This window comes from Equus przewalskii, chromosome 19 (genome assembly GCF_037783145.1).
Source record: "Equus przewalskii isolate Varuska chromosome 19, EquPr2, whole genome shotgun sequence".
Taxonomy (NCBI): Eukaryota; Metazoa; Chordata; class Mammalia; order Perissodactyla; family Equidae; genus Equus; species Equus przewalskii.
In genome coordinates this window covers 6,230,175-6,251,733 of record NC_091849.1, presented here as the reverse complement: position 1 = coordinate 6,251,733, position 21,559 = coordinate 6,230,175, and the positions used below count along the sequence as shown (strand labels likewise).

At 39.8% G+C, this 21,559-nt stretch overlaps 1 protein-coding gene across 50 annotated transcripts in view; it reads right to left on the bottom strand.

Annotated features, from left to right (window-relative positions):
* FARS2 (phenylalanyl-tRNA synthetase 2, mitochondrial) overlaps positions 1–21,559 on the bottom strand; it is a 466,357-nt gene that overhangs the window by 135,699 nt on the left and 309,099 nt on the right. For all 50 annotated transcript variants that reach the window (XR_011529896.1, XR_011529892.1, XR_011529891.1 and 47 more), the window contains one exon: positions 20,044–20,195. Coding sequence is in view for 44 of the 50 variants with exons in the window: in XM_070585028.1 (XP_070441129.1) it covers positions 20,044–20,195 (152 nt within the window). In the remaining 6 variants the exon portion in view is untranslated. The remainder of the gene's footprint in view (positions 1–20,043; positions 20,196–21,559) is intronic.

Here is a 21,559-nt window from a genome sequence, read left to right as displayed (position 1 = left end):
TCCTCTATATCTGCTTGGTTCTCTTCTCTGCAGACACCATTCTTTGCCTCTCTGCTTCTCAAGGCAACAGATGATGTGGAAGGTACCTCTGTCAAAAGAAAGACTGAATCTCTGTCATCCTTAGTTGTAAATTCTCTTTGTGGGGGCCAAGCGTATGTCTGGGTCCAATCAGCTGAGACTGGGAGCTGTGGGGGGAAGGGAGCGGTGCGTGGAGAGGAAGCCTCACTGCACAAAATGGCTGCCAGGGCCCACTGCTCTGGATTGGGAGAGAGGAGTGGTTCACAGAGAAGGGGAAATCACTGGGAGCCGGGCAGACACCCCTAAAGGTAACCACTATGCTGTGAAGCCTCGGCTGCAAAAGCTCAGGGTTCTACAGTCAAACTCAAACCACCATCATATGGACTACACTTCCTAACAGAGATTTTTACTTTTAATCTTCCTCATAAGTGTTGCCATTTTCTTGGCTACATCCAGTACTAGAATTTCATATATGAATTTGAATTTTGGATTGCTCAATAGGTATCTCCAAACAGAAATGCTGATTAAAACAAAACAAACAAAAAACCTATCACATTTCTTTAAATTCAAAAAGAAACGCTACTGCTTTTTGTAAATTAGTATAACAAGGCTATTTTAAAATAGACTTCTAGTAGTTGATGTGCTTTGGAAATTATTTTACCATGAAATAGATTTTAAAACACCAATAGATGATGGCAAAATAGTGTCATCTCCTCAAAATGGTGGACATCCCTTGTTTCATGAGCACCCACAGCAACTATCTGGTATTCACTTACATCATCAGATCAACTGCTCAGTGAATTCCAAATCAGGACCCAAAGCGCTGGCTGCCTCGTGCAGGAGCCCTCTCATATTTAGACCCTACAGAGTAGACTTCAGGCCTGAATCAAACCCTTGAGAAACAAAGACACAGGGCCTGCCCAGAATGAAAGTCTCATCAAATATCACCCTGCAAACAGATGTGCTGGCTGCAAATTCTGATTCTGTCATTTCCTACCTCAAGGCATCCTTCTCATTTCCTCTACTGTACTTTTCTACCAGCAACATACGTGCTACCAACATTCTACAGCACCTACTGTGCTAAAAAAAAAAAGTACATTGCAACCTTTTCTTAACGTGTTAAAAAAATTCCTCTCTCAGGTCTTAAACCCCACCACACTTTTCTTTTTTCCTCTTCTTATCCAAAACAATTAGACCTTGAGAAAGCAGCTTTACTGTTTGGAGTAAATTATCATCAAGCAACCGGATGCCTATTTTGAGCATGAGCTTAAGTACAATAAACACAACACAGAGAGCTTTCTAACTAGAAGCTTTGCTGTTCTTGGTGTGTATTTAATGCTTGCATTTAATTACAATTAGTTCCTCCCAGAAGAAACTCACCACTAGGATGTTATCACTACCACAGTAGTTAACACTTATTGTATACTTATGTGCCAGGCACTGCAAAATAACCTTTTAAGGTAAGTTCTAATGCTAAACCCATTTTAAAGATACAGATACTGAGGCTTAGAGAGATAAAGCAACTTACTCAAAGTCCCACAGCCAACAAGTGACACAGCCAGGACCTGGACTAGGGTGACCTCCAAGGCCCAGGCTGTAGCCACCACTCTACGAAGGCTTCCCTGAGCAACGGCACATCCTGTCCTTCCAGGGCCCATCAAGAAATAAGACAGAACATGACAAAAATGACATAGTGTAGCCATGGGGTCAACTGAACTCCAGAAACCATGGCCGGATCACAGGAACCTGAGCATCTGACCATACCAGGATTTGCCTGGGAGAAAGGGCATGGGGAGGCCCTGCTTCCCAGTCTCCTCTGGCTACACTGCAGCCCCGGAAAAGGGACAAGGGGACTGCCACGTGGATGACTCTCGTCTGAAACGAGAGTGGGGCTACTATTGGGTATGAATAGGAATACATGCAAACCAAGCCACAGATGACCCAGTTCATATACATACAAGCCAGTGTTTAAAGTGTCTTTTTAAAAAATTGACCAAAAGAATTGGTTTCATGTCTTTGGTAACAGATTCATTTATTGAAAATTATTGATCTTATAAATAGTATCAGGAAAGATGGTTAACTGTTTAAGAAAATAAGAGTTTGATCCACTCTTCTCACAATACCATGATAAATTCCAGATGGAACTAGGAATAAAAATTTTAATAACAAACAACTTAGGAGAAAATGTAAGTAAATATTTATATCCTCCTTTGATGGATAAGGACTTTTTACATGTAAAAGCAACGGAAGGGGGGCTGGCCCAGTAGCCTAGTAGTTAAGTTCACATGCTTTAATTCAGTGGCCTGGGGTTTGCAGGTTCTGATCCTAGGCATGGACCTACACATTGCTTATCAAGCCATGTTGTGGCAGTGTCCCACATACAAAATAGAGGAAGATTGGCACAGATGTTAGCTCAGGGCCAATCATCTTCTTAAAAAAAAAATAAAAAGTAACAGATGGAATCAATGAAAAAAATGTTAGATCTGATAATACAAAAAAAGATAAAATATCTCTATGTCCCAAACACCACAGAATAAGAAAAGACAGATAACAATTTAAAAAAAAATTGTAACAATAATGAGAGAAAATGGATTAGTATTTTGGGTATATAAATAGCTTGTGAAAGTTGATATGAGATGTTTTATTGTTTATAGAACCCCAAAAGATAAAGTGGGCAAAGCACTTGAACAATTAAGAGAGTAACGCAAATGATTAACATTATATATGAAAATATTCTATTTCACTAGTCATTAAAACAAGAAAATGTTCTGATAAATATATATAAATAAACTTTTCCCTGTCAGAAAAACTGTTAAAAATTAAAATAGTACATGATGAAAGCAGAATTGTCTGAATATATATGTATGCAGGCTTCTCCTACATATTAAAAAAAAAGACTAGAAAAAGGATATAAAAGGGGAAACAGTGCTGATCTCTGGATGGTAGAATTATGGGAATTTAAATCCTCTTCCTTATACCTTTCTTTTCTAAAATAAAGATCCATTATTTCTAATATCAAAATCAAACATTTTCAGTATGTAAGAAAGAAAAGAAGGAAGAATGTAGGAAGGAAAGAGAAAAGAAGAAAGGAAAGAAGGAGTGAGAAAAAATAATTCTTAACCTTCAAGACATTAGAAGGCAATAAAAAGTTTAGAGTAATAAGGGTCTAGTATCCAGAATATGTAAAGAACTCACAGCTCAACACAAAAAGGGACAAACAACCCAATTAAAAAGTTGGTAAAGGACTTGAACAGACATTTCTCCAGAGAAGATGTACAGATGACCAACAAGCACATGAAAAGATCATTTAGTCACTAAGGAAATGCAAATCGAAACCAGATGGAAGGAAAAAGGGAAAGAGGGAAGGAGGGAAGGAGGGGCTGGGGAGGAAGAAGGAAGGAAGGAAGGGGGGAAGGAAGAAAGGGGGAAAGGAAGGAAGGAGGGAAGGAATGAAGGAAGGAAGGAAGTGTTGGCGAGGATGTGGAGAAACTGAAACCCTTGTACATTGCTGGTGGGAATGTAAAATGATTTAGCCACCATGGAAAACAGTTTGGCTGTTTTGGTCCCTCAAAAAGTTAAACATAGAATTACTAAATTACTCAGCAATTCTACTCCTAGGTATATACCCAAAAGAACTAAGAAGAGGGACTCAAATAAAGACTTTTACACAAGGTTCATGGCAGCATTATTCACCCTAGCGGAAAGAAAGAAACAACCCAAATGTCCACTGAGGTGAATGGATAGACAAATTGTAGTATATACCTACTATGGAACATTATTCAGCCATAAGAAGGAATGAAGTATTGATACATGCTAAAATGTACGTGAACCTCAAACACATCATGCTAAATGAAAGAAGCCAGACACAAAGGCCACATATTGCATGGTTCCATTTTATATGAAGCATCAAGAATAGGGAAATCCACAGAGACAGAATGCAGATTGGTGGTTGCCAGGGGTTGGGGGGTGCAGGGAACGGGAAGCAACTGTGTAATGGGTACGGGGTTTTTTTAGGGTGATGAAAATGTCTTGGAACTAGATAACCAGATAGAGGTAGTAGTTACACAAGGTTGTGAATGTACTAAATGCTACTGAATTGCTTACTTGAAAATGGTTAATTTTGTCATGTGAATTTCACCTCATTAAAAAAAAAAAGAACAGAAAAAAAAGTTTACACTAGTCCTCTATGGGGACACAATCTAAATGAAGACCAATTTAAAATAGATTTGTCATACACCCCTGAACCCGAGAGACTCCAGACTCAGAGGTAAAATGCAGGAGAGCGAGTAACCCTGTGAGGATTCTCCCCCTCATATCCGCTATGGATTGTTTGGGTCTATTTTCCACAGAATACACCCCTGTCATGTTTTTAACAGATAAATTTCTTTATTTTTAGTGGGGGGTAGGGTAGGAAACTGGTTTTAAAAACATAATGCAAAGGCCCAACAGATAGACAAATATAAAGTTTTGAAATTATTGATAGTTTAACATTAATTTTTATATTTACTGATATAAAGAACTAAAACCACCATCTAACTAAAATTATTAGCCACTCAAGGCAGCATACCGACAGATCATAATAGCCATTTTTCCCAGTTGCTTAAAAGTGTGTCAGAACGATTGAATGTAATTTTAATTAAACAAATTTGCAATTAGCAGTACAATAACTGCCTTGCCATTTTTATATTACAGCATAAGCTAGAAGAAAAAAATTCCTCCTTGTATTGCCATAAACAGGAAACCTCAGTAAAAGTATTATTGAAAACAGTTAAACAGTGCAATTACAATATATAACTATATAAATTTGGTCATATGTTATAGGTCCAATTTCAGATCTCCACTTGGTCCAGCCATTGGTCGAGCAAAGCTGCTGGTGGGGCAGGGCAGTACCCGAGACCTTAGATGATTTAAAGGCGGGAGGAAGGACTCCACAGGAAAGAGACTCAAGATGCAGAGGAGCAGGCTGTTCACTGCCTCGGGGGCTGCGGCTAAAATCTCTGAGACACACTTGAAACAGCTCTGCTTTGAAGGTTGGAGGGACCTTGAATTTTGGTTTTCTATTAATTATTAGGACTTTCCCATCTTGAATATCCATAGTGATCTCCTTTACTTAAACTATGCTAAGAATAGCTTCTATTCAGACTAGTCTTCTCAAGAATTTGATCTGTTTAATATTGCCAGATATATTCCTGTATCAGATATGATAACATGATTTGGGGTTCATATTTAAACAGATTCTCTTGCAGTAGGAATCCTGAAACTAAGAAGTGCAATATACAGGTATTTATTGATTCAATCTAGGTTAAAAAAAAAATTAAAGATAATCAACTCTTCTCTGTTTTCCTTGCAGTGTGTTCCTCACACCTTCCTTTATCTAGTTTTCCTTCTCTCATTTTGGGGAGGCTGTTTTCGGCCGGAGAGGTGAGTGCAGGTCAGATCTAATTTCAAGAACTGTGTGTACTTTGTATTGTATTGCACTTCTGGTCCCAATGGGTAGATTCAATCCTGGGAGGATGCAATTCCACATAGCCAGTAAATAGATTCCCCTGACATACAAAACTAAACGGAAGTATATGCAAGCTTAAGGAGTTTTTTTTCCCCATGTGCCATTTTAAGAAATGCTGATCAAAGTACTATTCAAATTCCATTCATATTTTCAGGTATTAATTTGCATGTCATATCCTTTCTTAAGTTAAATACATTGGCTATACCCTATAAAATGAATTTAATAAGGTTTGTCTTAAGTGGGCCACCCCAGTGCTGGGGAACTCATCCCTCATCATCACATCTATATAATTCCTGCTCCTCAGAGAGGGCCTAGAGGAGATCTTTCAGCTGTCTGATTCCATCTTTTAAATGAACTATACAGGGAGGAAAAATAAAAACAGGTAAGTGACAGAAAAGTGAAACTTCCCTACAGCATTATTCCAAATGAAAATCACCAGACACGTAGCTATGAAGAGGCAGGTCTAGCTACCAGAGTTAGGGCATTTTGTTTACTCCCTAACACATCAAGCTTCTGCATAGATCCATTAAATCAAGTATTCTCCAATTATTAACACTTGTGGAATAAAGACAAGTGGAAGTACAACAGGTAGGAAATGCGAAGAAATATGATTATCCGAAGTATTTTCTATCATTGATCTTACTATTGAAGACTTCCTGGTAGCCAAATCCATGTGGTCTTGGCATGTCACCTGACTGTACTCTATAATCTTGCTTCTGCAAGACTGCACCTTCTATGGTTTTCATCTTCCAGGTTCTGCCCCTCTACCCTGAGCTCTTGGATCACCCTTCTGAGTTCCTTCACTCACTCTTTCTCTCTTCCATCCATTAAACCTTCCCTGAGGTTCTTTTCTCATCTTATTCTTCTGTTCTAGATTCTTACTGGGCATCTCAGTTATGTCTAGAGCTCCAACTGCCAGGTATATATTCTTATCCTGCCCTCACTCTTCATGAGCCTAGGTCAACATTCCTGTGCGTCCCATCTAAAACTCAAGAAGTCCAAAAAAGTAGTCAAATGACCTCCACCAAAGCATTGCTCTCCCTAGTTAACCCCTATCTCAATATCAACCATCATCCTCTTAGTCACACTAGTCAGGACTCTGGGAGTTGTATTTCATTCCTGCATCTCCATACTCTCCCTCGAATGGGCTCACCGCTCCTATGGATTTTAACTCCTCAATATCTTTTCCATCAGTCAGCTTCTTCCCCTACGGCCCTTGCCACTGTCTCAGCTCAGACTCTCATCTCCTCCCACTCAGACTACTCAGATGTACTTCTACATCTTTCCCTACCACCAATTTTACCCCTGGCCAACACAGTCTCATGGCAGACAATAACGTATAAACTGCCAACAGTTGAATTAACGCAATGACTCCCCACATGTTCTGCCAGATAAATCCACATTTTTATAAGGGAATACAGGGCCTTTGAGATCTGGCCCCTTCCAAACTCTCTGGATTCATTTCCATGTTTCCTGTATGCTGGGCACACAATTACTTTCGTCTCTCTATCTTCCTGTCTTTGCGCATCCTGCTCACTCTGCCTGAAATTTCTTGCCCCCTTCCATATCTAACTCCTGTTTGTCTTTCAACATTCAGCTTAACCATAATCTGTAAACATTTCTTAAACATTTAAGGCAAAGGTAAGGTGCTACCCTTTCTTGAAATCAGGGTGGTGCATCTCTTACCTAAGATGCTTTTCATGTTGGATTGCAAATATCTATGTGCAATGATCTCCTTTCAGACTGTAAGCTCCTTGAGGACAAGAGCTTAAATCATTTTTATATCTCCTGACCATAGATATCCAGACAACATAATGCCTCACCTATGGTAAGCATTCAATACATGTTCACTAGAATGAATGAGTCACAACATGAGGATAGCATTAATTTTTAGCTACTCTAGCTAAGAGGAAAAGACCCATTTAAAATTCACTGAACAGAAACATTCGGAGCCCAAGGTCCAACTGCAGCCTCACCTCTGTGGTGCTCCAGAGTTCCCTGAAAAGGAAGTTTGATTACCTCAGCCTACCGCTTCCTTCTTGCCTCTTCTAGTGCCAGAAGTCTGCAATTACATGTAACTTAGAACTCAGTTGGTCTGAAGTAATGGAAACCCAAGTCAAACCAGCTTAAACAACAGGGAATTACACTCCCTTATTGAATCTGAGGAAGAAGTGGGCAACTGAGCTGTGGGAAAGGTGAGGTGCAGCTGGGCCCTTGAACACAACGGAACCATGGGCTCAGCCACACTGCCGTTTTCTCTCCATCTCGTATCTCTGTTCTGCTGCTTCCTTCTCGTTTTCTCTCTGCTCACCACATTCTCCCCACTATGGGAAACATCACTGGAAATGGTTCATAGGGCTCTCACTCACAGCTTAAGTCTCTTTGATTTTCCATCTAAATATGACAGAGAAATATGACCAGCTTTAAGGTGTTAGGGGCCCACTCCTGGACCAATCGACTAGGCCAACGGGCAGAGTCCCACCATACCAATGTAGAAGCTCCCCTATCAATCAAGCACATGGGGGAAAAAGCTGCTTCTAGAAAGGGATGCTGACAGCCTATGTCAAGGGTCCACCACTTCTATTACTCTAAACGGGATGGCCTAAGTACATAGAGGTTTGGAAATTCCACATTCAAGAGATCTAAAGTTTCTCTGCCTTCCCCAGACAGATAACTTTTTTCTTCCTTTCATGTTACTTTCCTCCAAAAATTGTCCTTGTTCCTCATCTTGTAGCCAACAAACATACACATACACACATTATAATCTGACTTCTTGAATCTCCATCCAACCCTGCGATTTCGCCTCTTCCAATCATAAAGACGTTTCCTAGGTAACCATGAATAATTTGCATACTTCCAATATCCCACAGTTTTCTGATTCGGGCAGCTCAGAGCTTTAAAGTATATTTTATATAGGATATGACCAACCTTCTTAAAAGCACTTTTCTGTTTTCCTTTTCTCCATCTGAACATTGGTCTAAAACACATTATTTTTAAACCAGCAGTTTACGTAGAACCCAACTTACTGTAACCCAGTATCTGTTTCTAAGGAGTAATTCTCACCCCACTCTGTTTCTGCCCTGTGAGAAACCATCATAATTGATAGTAAAGAGTTCTGGTCACCCAAATGGAAAATGTTACCAACTGGGGTATCTTTTTGGCCTATAGAGAAAGGGATGTTAGTTATATCTTAAGAAAACATGATATAACATATGTTGTTGCTGGGTTTTCTTTCTTTTTCTTTATCACTCATTCATCAGAAATGTTTATTGAGTACTTATTAGGTTCTATATCCGCAATATAGTAGAAAGTTAGAGACCCAGTGCTTGACAGTAACTCACAGTGCAGTGGTGGAAAAATGTGTAAATACAGTGCAGTGTTGCATTGCTAAAATGGAAGAACGTGTCAGAAATGCTTGTTCCACCATCACTACAGAATTTCAAGAATTGCATACCGTGTGCATTGCAGGACAATCTGCCAGGAGAAATTACTACATTTAATGATGCTCTGAGAAGCGATTCTTCCAGTGAAATTCTGTGTAAATGTGTAGCCCACAGCTGTCATCTCCTGTACAAATATTTCCCCTGCTTAATTTTCACTACTAGTTTCCTTTCTCCTCATCTCGTTATTGTCGCTTTCCCTCAGGAGGGAGAGGAGGCTAAGGAAAGCAGCCATATCTAGCAAACACAGAATCTAAGAACTCTTGTGGAGCGTTCTTTCTCCTCAGAGAAACATTACACACATAGAACATATTACAAAATAGTTATGTTCCCAAATAATTATAAGGCAACTGGCATTTTGTTGATTTTATCCTCATTTCTGAATTGTACTCCCATGGAAAAGATTCTGATCTTATCTGAGATTTAGTCACGCCTGAACTGGAATCCCCAAGGCTTTATTCGCAAGTGTTCACATGAAGGGGAAAGCCTAAGGAAAGGATTTAGGGGAGGCGCTTTGCAAGGTAGGTAGGAAGATGGGGCTCAAAGCAGAGTTTCCTGAGTCCCAGGTGACAAGTATGACACCATACCTGTGGTATGGTGGAGGAAGGCACAGCTCTGAACAAACCTGAAATATCACAGGACATCATGAAGACTCCAAAGTCTCAAAGGTGTGCCGGCTGGGGCAGCAGCAGAGCCAGCAATGCCCAGCAAGAAACCTGGGGGGGCCCAGTGGAAGTCACTGTCACGTTCACTGGAAATAAGCTTGTCCGTGAACACATATGAGATAGCCTTTAGGACTTCCAGAAATACTTGAGACTTTGCAGGAGACTGAGATCTGTATGAGCAGGTGGGTGGCGACACGCTGAGGATATCTGAACATAAGTTCCTCAATTCATTTCCTAAGTGTCTGACTACTGCTCTTACTGTCATAAGTGGCCCCCACTGATATGGGAATTCCCTTACTTGCACTATGTTGCCTTGAAGTGTCCTCTTCTTCATGTAAATCTCATGGAACGTTCTATTTTGCTCTTTCCTCACTAGACACCCAATTAAATTCTTATCATGATAATACCTTCCCTGGCTCCAAACTATACTTGAATAAGTAGATCACAGTGAAGCGATAGACCATTACAACAAAAAAACCCAGACAAACCAAAACAAACTGAAGCTCCTGTGAAGACCTGCTGGTCTCCTAGGTTTTCTAACTTAACTGTCCCCCCGCCCCCGAACCCCACGTCTTAGATTCAGCCTTGTTCTGGACTCCAAGCCCAATCACAAGTCTAAGGAGGAGACAATCAGGAGCCCTGGGCCAGCAGTTCACCAGTGGAGCACCCAAGGGGTCCTGCTGATGATTCTGCTGCAATATCAGAGCCTCACATCCCAGGAAAGTGGCCTCCAAACTCCTCTGTAACCAAGCCTTACCTATTACTCCATTCTGCTAGTAACTGGATTGCTGCCCCTAGGCCTGGCTAGACAGGTGGCTGCTCTGTCACACCTACACTGTGCTCAATGACTGTTTGAGCTTCTCCCAAATGTCCCTAATAAGACAGATGCCCTAGATCTTGGGTGCCATTTGAACCATCTGTGCATACCATCGGTCCCTCCCCATGGAGTTGACCTCTCATCCCCACATGTGCCTGCCCCCTGCCTTCTTTGGTACACTCTCCTCATTGCTACTTGAGCCTCAGTTCTGACCAAGTTAAGGAAAATAACTAGCCCAAGAGATACATGGGGCTGCTTCATGGCACTGCCCCAGCCTGCACCACTGTGAGAGTCACGACCCTGACCTTGTGTGATGCTGGAGCCCAAAGGGACTGGCAGCAGAAAACGGCTTGTTTCTTGTGCAGGAGGAGACCAGCAAGGCCCAAGTCTGCCAGGGCCATCTCTGCTGTTCAGCAATTTGAATTTTTGAAGAGTGACTCAAATAGGTCTCACCTATATATCCTTGAGAATTTGTTACAAATCATTGGCCCATCTTTAGAAACTCAACTCCAAAATCTATAATTAGGATAACTACTTGGTTATCCTATATACAACTGTGAGGTTGTATAGCATCAGGCTGTATTTGGATTCATACCTCTCTTGGTTACTAAGACAATATCATTAACTGTGAAGGCTGTGGTACATTCAAGGCCAAGCTTCTGTGGGGTGTGAAGAACAAGGTAACTGACACAGGGACAGACAGTGGGGAGTGGGCAGGGGGAGAGCAGACTCCCATTGCTGGCTCTGGGCATCAAATCTGGGTGGTAGCCAGTGGAAAGAAGTGACCTTGTGAATTGGGATAACAAATCTAAAGACCCAAAATGATTTAGAGCCTTACTCATAATTGCCCAAAATCATGGGGTGGGCCTGCCCCTCCCCATCCCATTCTTCTAGCAGTTCTGTGACATTTCCCCTCACAGGTTGCCCTTGGTGTGCATTTTAACTTTCTTTACCCTGATCAGTACAGCTGGAGGTGGGACAGGGAAACATCAAGGAATGTGAGTTACTCTTACCTTGCATCTTGGAAAGAGCATTCAAGCTCCACACTACAAAAAGGTACACGGGATGCCAAGTGCAGATAATATCCAAAGAACCGCCCAAAAATTGCTAATTGAAAGTTAAAGAGGAAAGAGTGGCTGCATGGTTAATTTTCACAAAGCTGTCCTGTAATGCAGCAGGTCCCTGAAGATCCAGCTCATTAGGCGCCTGGCCTCTCTCCTTGTCTGGCTCTTGTCAAGTACCCTTCTTCCTTCCTCCTGCTCTGTGCAGACACACTACTCCTGGGGCCCTGCCAGGTCAGCTCTGATGGTAATCCCAAAGAATCCTTCAGCAAATGGTGACGTGCTGGGGGACGAGGCAGAACAAGGTGTTTGGGGACTGAACTAATTGTGTTTTAATTTGTCTAACGCTGGTGGCAAACGGGGCTGCTATGTGACAGCGACGAAATGCAACCCTTATGGACTGCTTTAAAAAGGCTTTGGAAAGGAGGGAAGGGAAGGAAGGTAGGGAAAAACAAATATCTAGACTAAAAATAGTTTTCTTAGAATTGCTTTCTGGGGTGTCTGAACCACAACAATAAAAGTGCTTATATTCACGCCACCAGCACTGAAATAAATGAAGAAAGGGAAAGAAGCCAGGCAAGATCTAGAGCAGGCCTAGCTGCCTCCAGCCATCTCCTTGGTACTATATGCTGTCAATTTCAAGGGGACACAACTTCTGACAAGCTCTCCCAAGATTAGCTGTAGCTGGCTTTTCATTGCTGGCCAATCTTTAAGTTCAGATAACTGCACTTATTTGGCTCTGACAAAAGAAACAAGACCAGGGAGTGATATGCAAACCAGAGATGTCATCCTACCTGCCATTGTCCATAGTATTTTCCCACATACAACCCAGGGAACAGACATATTGACTACATAGCTCTGCCAACCAGCATCTATGCCACTTTACAAAGCATTTTTATTTTTTCTGATTAAAAATTTACTCCTTAAGTTGCAATAAGAATATGCATCATTTCAGAATGACAGTTTTATATAGTCTCATTCTGTTTCCCTTTATTACCCGAACTTCCTAGTCTGCATTTGGCTGCCAAATCCAAGACTCCTAGCTATACTGAGATTATTCTTTATTTTAATAAACAAGATAAGTTGATTGTAAAAGTTACTGGTTTTTACTCTAATAGCTAACATTTAAAAAAAAAAAACTCTGTGCAGTTTTCGAAGCATTTCACATATATTGGCTCATCTAATTTTTGCAGCTACCAATTAAGGATGAGATTAGTATTATCAGTTGGTAGATAAGGAAACTGAGGCTCAGAGAGTTCCAGTATCAGACATCTAAGATGTGGAAAGTCAAGACTCAACTCATAGCTTCTGACTCTGAATTCTGAGCTCTTTTCATTGGACTACATTGCCTCTACTTTTTATGTCATAAACTACTTCCAGTCATTCAATAAAAGATCCTCTAAGGAATGAAGAAGGATCAATTAACTATCTACCAAGCATCACATAGTGGGCCCCCTTCCACTAATATAAATGTTGCTGGAAGATGGAAAAGAGCTACTTGGCCATAGTGCCCTAAGGAGTTTCCACCACGTAGAATAGCCTAGAAAAGTTTAAATGCAAATAAAAACTGAAAGATATGAATGAGTCAACAATTTGGAGCAGTTACATAGAGTTCTATAGATAGAATAGACTGGTGGGGGATGAGGGAAAAGGAAGGAAGTAGTTGGGTGTCTGTTCTGAAAAAATGTTCAGTGAACCCTTTCAGTTGAAAATGCTCAGCCTGTGGGTTCTTGTTCTGGGAAGCTGGCTGGGCCATTTTACTAGTGGTCTCTAACTAGATCAACAATGGGCTCTTGACCCAACAGTGGTACATCCACAGACTAACCAGAACCCTAGGTGGCAGCCTGGTACACAGGGCTTTGCCCTAAAGGGATGATGGCAGTTTACTCAGTCAATTGGTTAGCTCCTTCCAGAATCTGTACTGGGACAATGGAGAGAAATGGTCAGAAAAGAGTTTGGCAATGCAGAAAGAGGTGGAGATGTTAATGTGTGTGTAAGTACGGAGCAGGAGGGTGGAGGATATAGACACTGGTCAGGAGGAGCAAGGAGAGGGACAGAACCAGAAGCAACCATGCAAAGCTATCTGGCCCTCAGATCTGCCTTGGTTCTGAACAGCGCTCCAATTCTGATTCAGGTGTATCCTTAAATAAAACCCCTTTGTCTTAAAGGGGCCACCATGAGTGAATCTGTCCTGGCAACAAAAGAACCTAACAATCCAGAGTTCTTCCTACAGAAGCTGAAGGTTTCTCTTTAGAGCACTTACTCACATTAATTAGAATCAGGATTGTGTACATCTCATTAACAAGGTTTATAGAAGGGAGACAAACATACAGAGCTTGCTATCCTGTCTCCTTGGTAAATCTTCCCAGAACAATGGCCACTTTCCTCTGAATCTATTGCCCTAGATATGTGCCTCTCATTTGAATTCAGCGAAAGTTTACTGAGCATCAGTTGTGTACAAGAAACTGTGCAGGCCATTTATTAGGCTTAACCAACCTTATTGTCACCTTATGCTTTTTATTTCTAATTTACTTCCTGTGTTATTTGGCTCCATAAAAACTAGGATCTTGCCTCAACATCTTTGTGGGCCCAATTAGCCCAATGTTTCCCATAACACAGGAACTCAAGAATCAGTTGGCAAATGTATCTATGACACATGTTTTGCATGAAGTTCAAGGAAGTCTAAAAATGGTAGTGCCTGAGTCATAAGCTACCGACTTCAGGTTAAAAAGGAAACAAAGAAAGATCTGTATAAAGAGTAAACCTACTGACTTGTAAAACAAGGTTAGAGGCCTGTCCACTTGACCCATGTAGCTAATTAGACCAAGGGCAGGCATCTAACTCAAGTGGAGCCTGTCCACCAGCTGGTCCTCCAGGTTGAAAACCCTGCCCTAGACCATGGAGGTGAGACAGAGTGTGTGTGAGAAAATAAAATGGAATAGAGAACTAGAAATTGGTAGACAGACCCAAGAAGAGCAATGGAGGCAGAGAAAGGTCAGACCCGCCTTAGTTTCTGCTCTTTCTGAAGCCTAGTTGGTTTGTCCAGCTTTTCCCATGTTGCATCAAGCATCTTCCTTGGAACCACAAGAACCCTCACTAGAACACCTCCCTCTTGTGAGGTCCTTCTATCCCTTCTCCCCACTGGTCATAAGATAAAAATAAAGCACAATTTTAAGAAATATTTTTCATAAGAAATAAGACATTCTCCACTACATGATATTCCAGTCATTCTCAAATGGGAGCAATTTTGCCTGTCAGGTGGCACTTCTGATCATTATAAGAGGGGTAGGATTGGGTGTGTGCTACTGATACCTAGTGAATAGAGGCCAGAGGTACTGCTAAACATCTTACAATGCACAGGACAGCCCCCACAACAAAGAATTATCTGGCCCAAAATATTAGTAGTGCAGAGGTTGAAAACCCTGCCCTAGACCATGGGGGTGATAATACAAAGCATATACTACCTTTCTGTATTCAAGGGTTTATGTCATGTGATGTACATGTATGGAAAAGTCAAGACTGGGAAAATGTAAAAATGTTAAAGTTGTGTTAGAAGGTTGAGATGACGGGTAAATCTCCACCTTTTTTATTTTCAAAGTTTTATGTGTTGGCATTTTTATTGGGTGTAATTTGACAAAGCAAAAACAAATAAACACACCAAAAAAAGAAAGAAGAGGTGGAAAGACTGGAGGAGGGGAAGAAGAAAGGAGAAGTCATTTGAACTGCTTCATCTACAGTTGTGCCCACTATACCATAAAGAGTTATAAACAGGTAATGTCCATGACTCACACCCTCTCAGAAGTGAGGCCAGCTATACTGAGAAGGTGCCTCTTGTGGTGACGTCCCTTTTCAGAATTCTGTTAAAAATGATGACAAATGTTCCAGTATACTACTTATGCCAATTTTTTAAAAACTGCAAGTGGTCGGTCACAAAGAACATAAGCATTAGGGATATCAAGTAGGACTGAGGAGAGCTGAGACTCACCTTTGGCGTCCGTTAGCTCAGCCTGCTCACCTCTAGCATCTTAGCCCCAACCACACCCTGACTCACAGTTGATGGATTTGGGAAACTGTGTCCATGGCGGTGTGAATAGGACGTGGCAAAGCAAGCAGAGGCCCAGGAGCAAGGTGTAAGTCTATGAGCAGAGGCGGCTCGGGAACATCTCCAGGCAGCTGCTGCTGCAAGCACCTGGGACATTTTTCACTACCACCCCTTTCTTGTACTCAAATCAAATACTTCTTTTAAATTCCCTAATTCTAACTTTCAAAAAGTTCTGCCTGATGCACAAACTAAATCTGTCCTATTTGCTTTCCTTTATAGGCCATCTCCACAATTCAAATATAATTGGCCAGCATTCCCGAATGAAGTGATAGCAGTCGAACACAACAGTTAAGTTTCCTTTTGCTCTTCTTTGCTCTTTCTCCTAACCCCAGGCTAAGAAATATTTTGAGCAATTGTGTTATAGCAGAAAATAAACACTATACACCATAATTCCTTAAGTTGCATAGACTCAGAGACTAAAATAATCAACATATTCATAAATGTGTCGAACAAGAGATATCCAGGTTAGTATGTTGACAAACATAATTTGTTTTCTTAAGTTTTCTCATTTTTCAGGACATGGATATAGTACAATATTCCAAAGGTATCAAAGCACATACGGTGACCCCAGCTCTCCTCTCCAGAGGGAAGCATTGCTATATTTTTTGTTACATGAAATTTGGAACTACAAGAACTCTTCTGTACATTTAGTGGCTTATAAATTAAGTGGCAAAGATGCTCTGGGAGAAGGTTCTGAATGACAAACTGAAACAAAATGTCATCTTCTTCTAATCTGAACATCATTCCTCCTTCAGGGCACAGACTCTTATTTGTAATCAAGAAAAAATTTGCCCATTTGTCTAACATTATGAAATTAGGCTCACATTAAGCAGTTTATGTCTCCCTGAAACATTGTGGGATCTATTCTTGTTAAAAAAATAATAACACCTAATTTGTTCAACTACCTGCTTATTGCAGAGAGGGCCATTGTCTTTCACTCAGTACTAGCATTTCTCAGTTTTTGATGTTAGGCAAAGAAAGGCAAAGAGCTCTTTTGGACTATCTGGCAATACTTAATTTATGTGTTGATAGAATAAAATAAATCTTGAGGTCAAGGTATGCATTGATGAGTGAAAGGTCAGGTGAGCCTTCACTTGCCACCACCCAAGTCAGGGACTCTTAGTGGGAGGAACACGGGAGGGTGCAGGGTGCTCAAGGAAGAATGACCTCCTAGGGGAGCACTTTAGAATCTGTGTGTGGGGGAGGTCATTTAAAAATTACATGTGTCTCCCTCCTTTATGTCAGGGGTCAGTAAACTATGGGCTGAATCTAGCCCACCATCTGTTTTTGTATTTAAAGCTTGACTAGAACACAGCCATGCTCACTTGATTTTATCTTGTCTATGCTGCTTTTGCAATGGCAAAGTTGAGTAGATGACATAGATTGTACGGCCCACAAAGTAAAAAATATTTACTACCTGGCCCTTAACAGAAAAAGTTTGTTACCCCCTGCCCGAGATATTTCCTGAGACTCATTACACAGTGAGCTGCCATTACTAAATAATGTATCCTTTTCCTCAAGTACGTCCTTTTCCTTAGGACTTTAAGATCAAGGTTTACTTTGGTTGTTAGTAATTAAGAACTGAAAAATAGTGGCTTAAACAAGATACTTCTCTCTCACAGAAAAGTCCAGGGCTGAATTGACACTCTAGTGTCAGCACCCAGGCTGTACTCTACACAGCTTCCATTGCCAAGATCATACCATGGTCCAAAATGGTTGCCAAAGTACCAGCCATTACATTCACATCCAAATAGCAGAAAGGAAAAAGAATAGCCTCAACCCATCTTTTAAGGAAACTTCTGGAAATATCACTAACCACTTCTAATTACAAATCATTGGCTAAACTTGGCCACATAGATACACCTAGCTGTAGTGGAGGCTCAGAAGTGTAGACTTTTAGTTGGCTGGCAAGTTGCTTGGATTAAAAAGTCAACCTTGTGTTATTTTTCAAATGGGGGTTGGATATTGAAAGATAAGTAGCAATCTCTGCCACAGGAACCTCACTCCAATCACCAAGTCTCTTACTAAGATAGGTGCACACTCTGCGCAGCCTAATCATTTGGCATAGCTCCAAAATGACAGATATTTGTTTAACATTTATTTAAGAGACGGTAATATCAGTGCCAGTGAGAACTAGTTTTTCGTTGGTTGTTTGTTTTCAAATTTCCAGGCAAAAGTGCTGCCTCCTCCAGAAGGAGTGGACAAATTCTCCTTTTACCAGTAGGTATGGGATTGTGTGCGTAGACCTGTGTTAACAGAATACTTCCATACAGTGTAGTGATTTTCCTTTTTTAGTGAACTGTCTGCTTGCCTATTCTGTCTCTGGGTCCACAGGACCCTGACGCTGTCCCACTCCCACTGCAACTCTCCAACTACATGCTCATTCTGCATTTACCCTGTTCATTACAAGTCACCAAGACTCAATATTAACCCCTCCCCAAAACCACAGCTACCCCACATCCAGGGCAATAACAGTGCTCTGTAACCTTTAGGTTCTGACAATCTCCAACCAAAAAGGGCTCCTCATCTTACTTTTAACATTGGTGATATGGGAAGTAGAGGTGGAGCTAAGGCAACATCAAGAAGAAAGAGCTTGAGAAATAAAAAATTAAGAATGGATTCTGAATCCTTGATTCCAGATGGTTTTCTGCATATTAAATAAGAATGGGAAAAAAATGACAAGTCATGCCCTTGGCATATCAGTTAATACTTAGCCAACAATCTTTTCCTCATACTTTTCCTCCTCTTCAAAAGTAAATAACCAGACCTTCAGTATCAACATGTAAACTCCTGGAAATTTCTCTCTCACATCAAAGTCCAGGGCTGAAGGGTACTCCATTGTGTCAGAGACTCAAGCAACCCCATACATTCTATTTTCTGTAAAGCTAGGAAACAGATATCATCTGCAAGCTCCAAAATATACTCAAAGGCTGCCAAAAAGCAACCAAAATAAAGTAGAAGACAAAGGGGAGAAGTGAAGAGAAGAAACACACAGAGTGGCATATCTCAGAAAACACCAGCGAAAATACACTTCTCGGAGCTGAGGGTTACAATCTCATGTGCAAGGTCTATTTCACCAGAAAGTGTTGAAACTGGGTAAACAAAGGTAAACCTTCTATCTGTAACAAGGTGAGATTTTGGGTGGGAGGCAGACCTACAGAAACAATCAAAGAAATAAGTGAGCCATATTTAAAGAAAGAGTTGATTTCTTGGCATTGGAGAAAAAGAAAGCCTTATGATTTGAAAACAACTAGCCTGAATGAGCACCCTAGCACCTCCTTGCCATGTCAACCCTCAGCCTTACACTTCAATCTTGTGCAAATAGCTGGTTTAGAAGACCCAATGCATTCAAATATGAGTGACAAAAAAGTAACCATATGCAGACCACACCTACATCAATCAAAAAATAGGAAAAAAATATGGAAAATGGCAAGAAAACTTACTTACAGAGAAGTCATAGAAAAACGCTGCCATTGGATCATATGAAATTTCTGGAGAAATATTTTACAATAAATTCTAAAAACAAAGTGAATAAATTTCTCTATGAAGAAAAATCACACAGCTGAAATAGAGAGAGACGGCAAAAAAAAAACAGGAGGATCTGAAAGGTGAGCTTGCAGAACTCAGAAAAGGGTGAAAAACAAAGTTACTGAAAATGGAAATGGAATGTGTGCAAGGAAGGAGAGACCACAGAAAACAGAGTAAGGGACAGAAGAGATAACAATGAGGAAAGTATTCAAAACGAAGTGGAAATAAAGGGTTTGAAAACATTAGAGAGAAATTAATAGGTAGAGAAGCCAGACAAAAGAGAGTCTATTCATGTATAAGTGAAATCTCTGAAGAATGCAACAGAACACAACAGATCAGAACAAAGCCTTAAAGATATAATTCCAGAAAACTTTCCTAAAACCAAAGCAGACTCAAATCTGATTAGAGAGACAACTATACACACACAGACACACCAGGAGAACAGGTCAACACTAAGATGAATCCTGATAAAGTCACCAAACTTTATCCCAGAACCTAATACAGGTTTTGGCCTGTGGTAAGTACTCAAGAAACATTCACAAAGAGACTAACAAAACAGCTTTTTCTCCACAAACTCCTCTTTCTGCCTCATCTCCTCTGTTCCTGGGATGGGATATGGTAAGCAATCACTTTCAAAAACAATACCAGAAAACAACAAGATTTTTAAAACATTCTGTTTCATATATTTTCTTTACTAAGGCAGGAGAGATTAAAAATGCATTTTAGAAAGATTTTCAGAAAGGACTGATATAAAAGGTGTTTCTGATAAGCTATACATTCACTATAAATTCAGAAAACATTTTGTCTCATATGCATTGGATTTCAGCAAAATATTATTATATGTCTCCATATGCTATTTGTCACATAGAGACAAAAAAGGATAAAATCAGAAAGATTTTTACTTACTTTGGATGTTCAAACTTGTCTATGAGATCAACTTTTTCCACCAGGTCTCCTCCAATTGTTCGGACTAAGTCATAGAAATCGTTTTCTGAGTAATTCTCAGAGGGCAACCAGAATGAGATGTCATTTATCACAGCAGGATATTTGCTAAGAGGCTAACAAAACAAGAGAAGAAAAGATAGATGGATTTGTTAGTTGGATGAGAATGCTTAAATTCATGAAAGTTACACTTGGTTAATTAGAAAATGCTGGTAAAATACTATTTCAGCACTTGAATTTTTAAGAACAAAATGAACTTAAAAGCTAAGTCAATATTCAAAATTAGCAAATTCTATTATAAATGTTACAGATTCTTCTCACATTCATGCATAACATTACATATATTATATTTACATCATCATTAATGTTCAATTTAGTATAAAGCAATTTGAATATATCATATTTCAGTTTTTTCCATTTGAGTAGTAGAGGAGAAAAGTTCAAATTTAATTAACAAGTGATTCATTAACTTCTTGTGACACTTTCAGGAAGCCATTTTAATAGAGAAATAAGTAAAGCCTTGTCAAAATTGATATTTCAATTAGTAATGTTATTATTTGTTAGTATTTCTAATAATTAAATAAAGGACTGGGCTGATAAGTAGTCATTTAGGAAGTTATTTTTCAAAGTGCCCCTCTAAAGATGTGATAAACACAAATGTGGCCATTCCCCCAGTTTATTCCACTTTTTCCAGTTTATTAGAGCTCATTAGTTCATCATTATATTGGACAGACATTTAAAATTAGATACTTTCAGAAGTTACTACATTTGTTTACATGGTGTATACATATGTACATCACAATTATATATATATTATATATATATACATGCTTTGGTCTATAAGTTACTGCCACAATAAAAAATGTTTCATTTTATAACTATGAAATCTGAAGGGAATATTTGCTAAAGCCATAATTTCGTTAGAAGGGAAAATTTATAAATTGATTTACACCAAGTCTGATATCACTATCAACCCTTTTTTGAATCATTGATCAGAAAAAGCGTAACATTTTTCAAATGGCAAAACCTCTGAAGAAACAAATATTCAAACATAAATGATTGTTCAAATTGAAATATCAATAAAGTCGTCAAACAAATGCCTCGGTTTAGGACACACATTTCAAATGAACATAACAAAGCCGCCATCCAGGGGCTCTCAACAAAATACCACGGTTCCTGAAAACTTTATTGATACAAAGAAAAAAGCATCTGATAAATGTAATATTTATTCATTATTAAAAAAAATATAGAAGGCAACCTCCTTAACAAGGTAATTAATGAAAACCTGTAGCAAACATCATATTTGATGTTAAAGAAAATTTTTAGGAGCATTCCAAATAAAGTCTAGAGTAAGATAAGGACACCCACTCTCACCCTTCCTTGCCCCATTACATTATAAATCCTAACTAAGGCAATAAACAAAAAAAAGCTGTGAACTAAATGAATTGGAATGGAATAGGCAAACATTTGTGATCCCAAA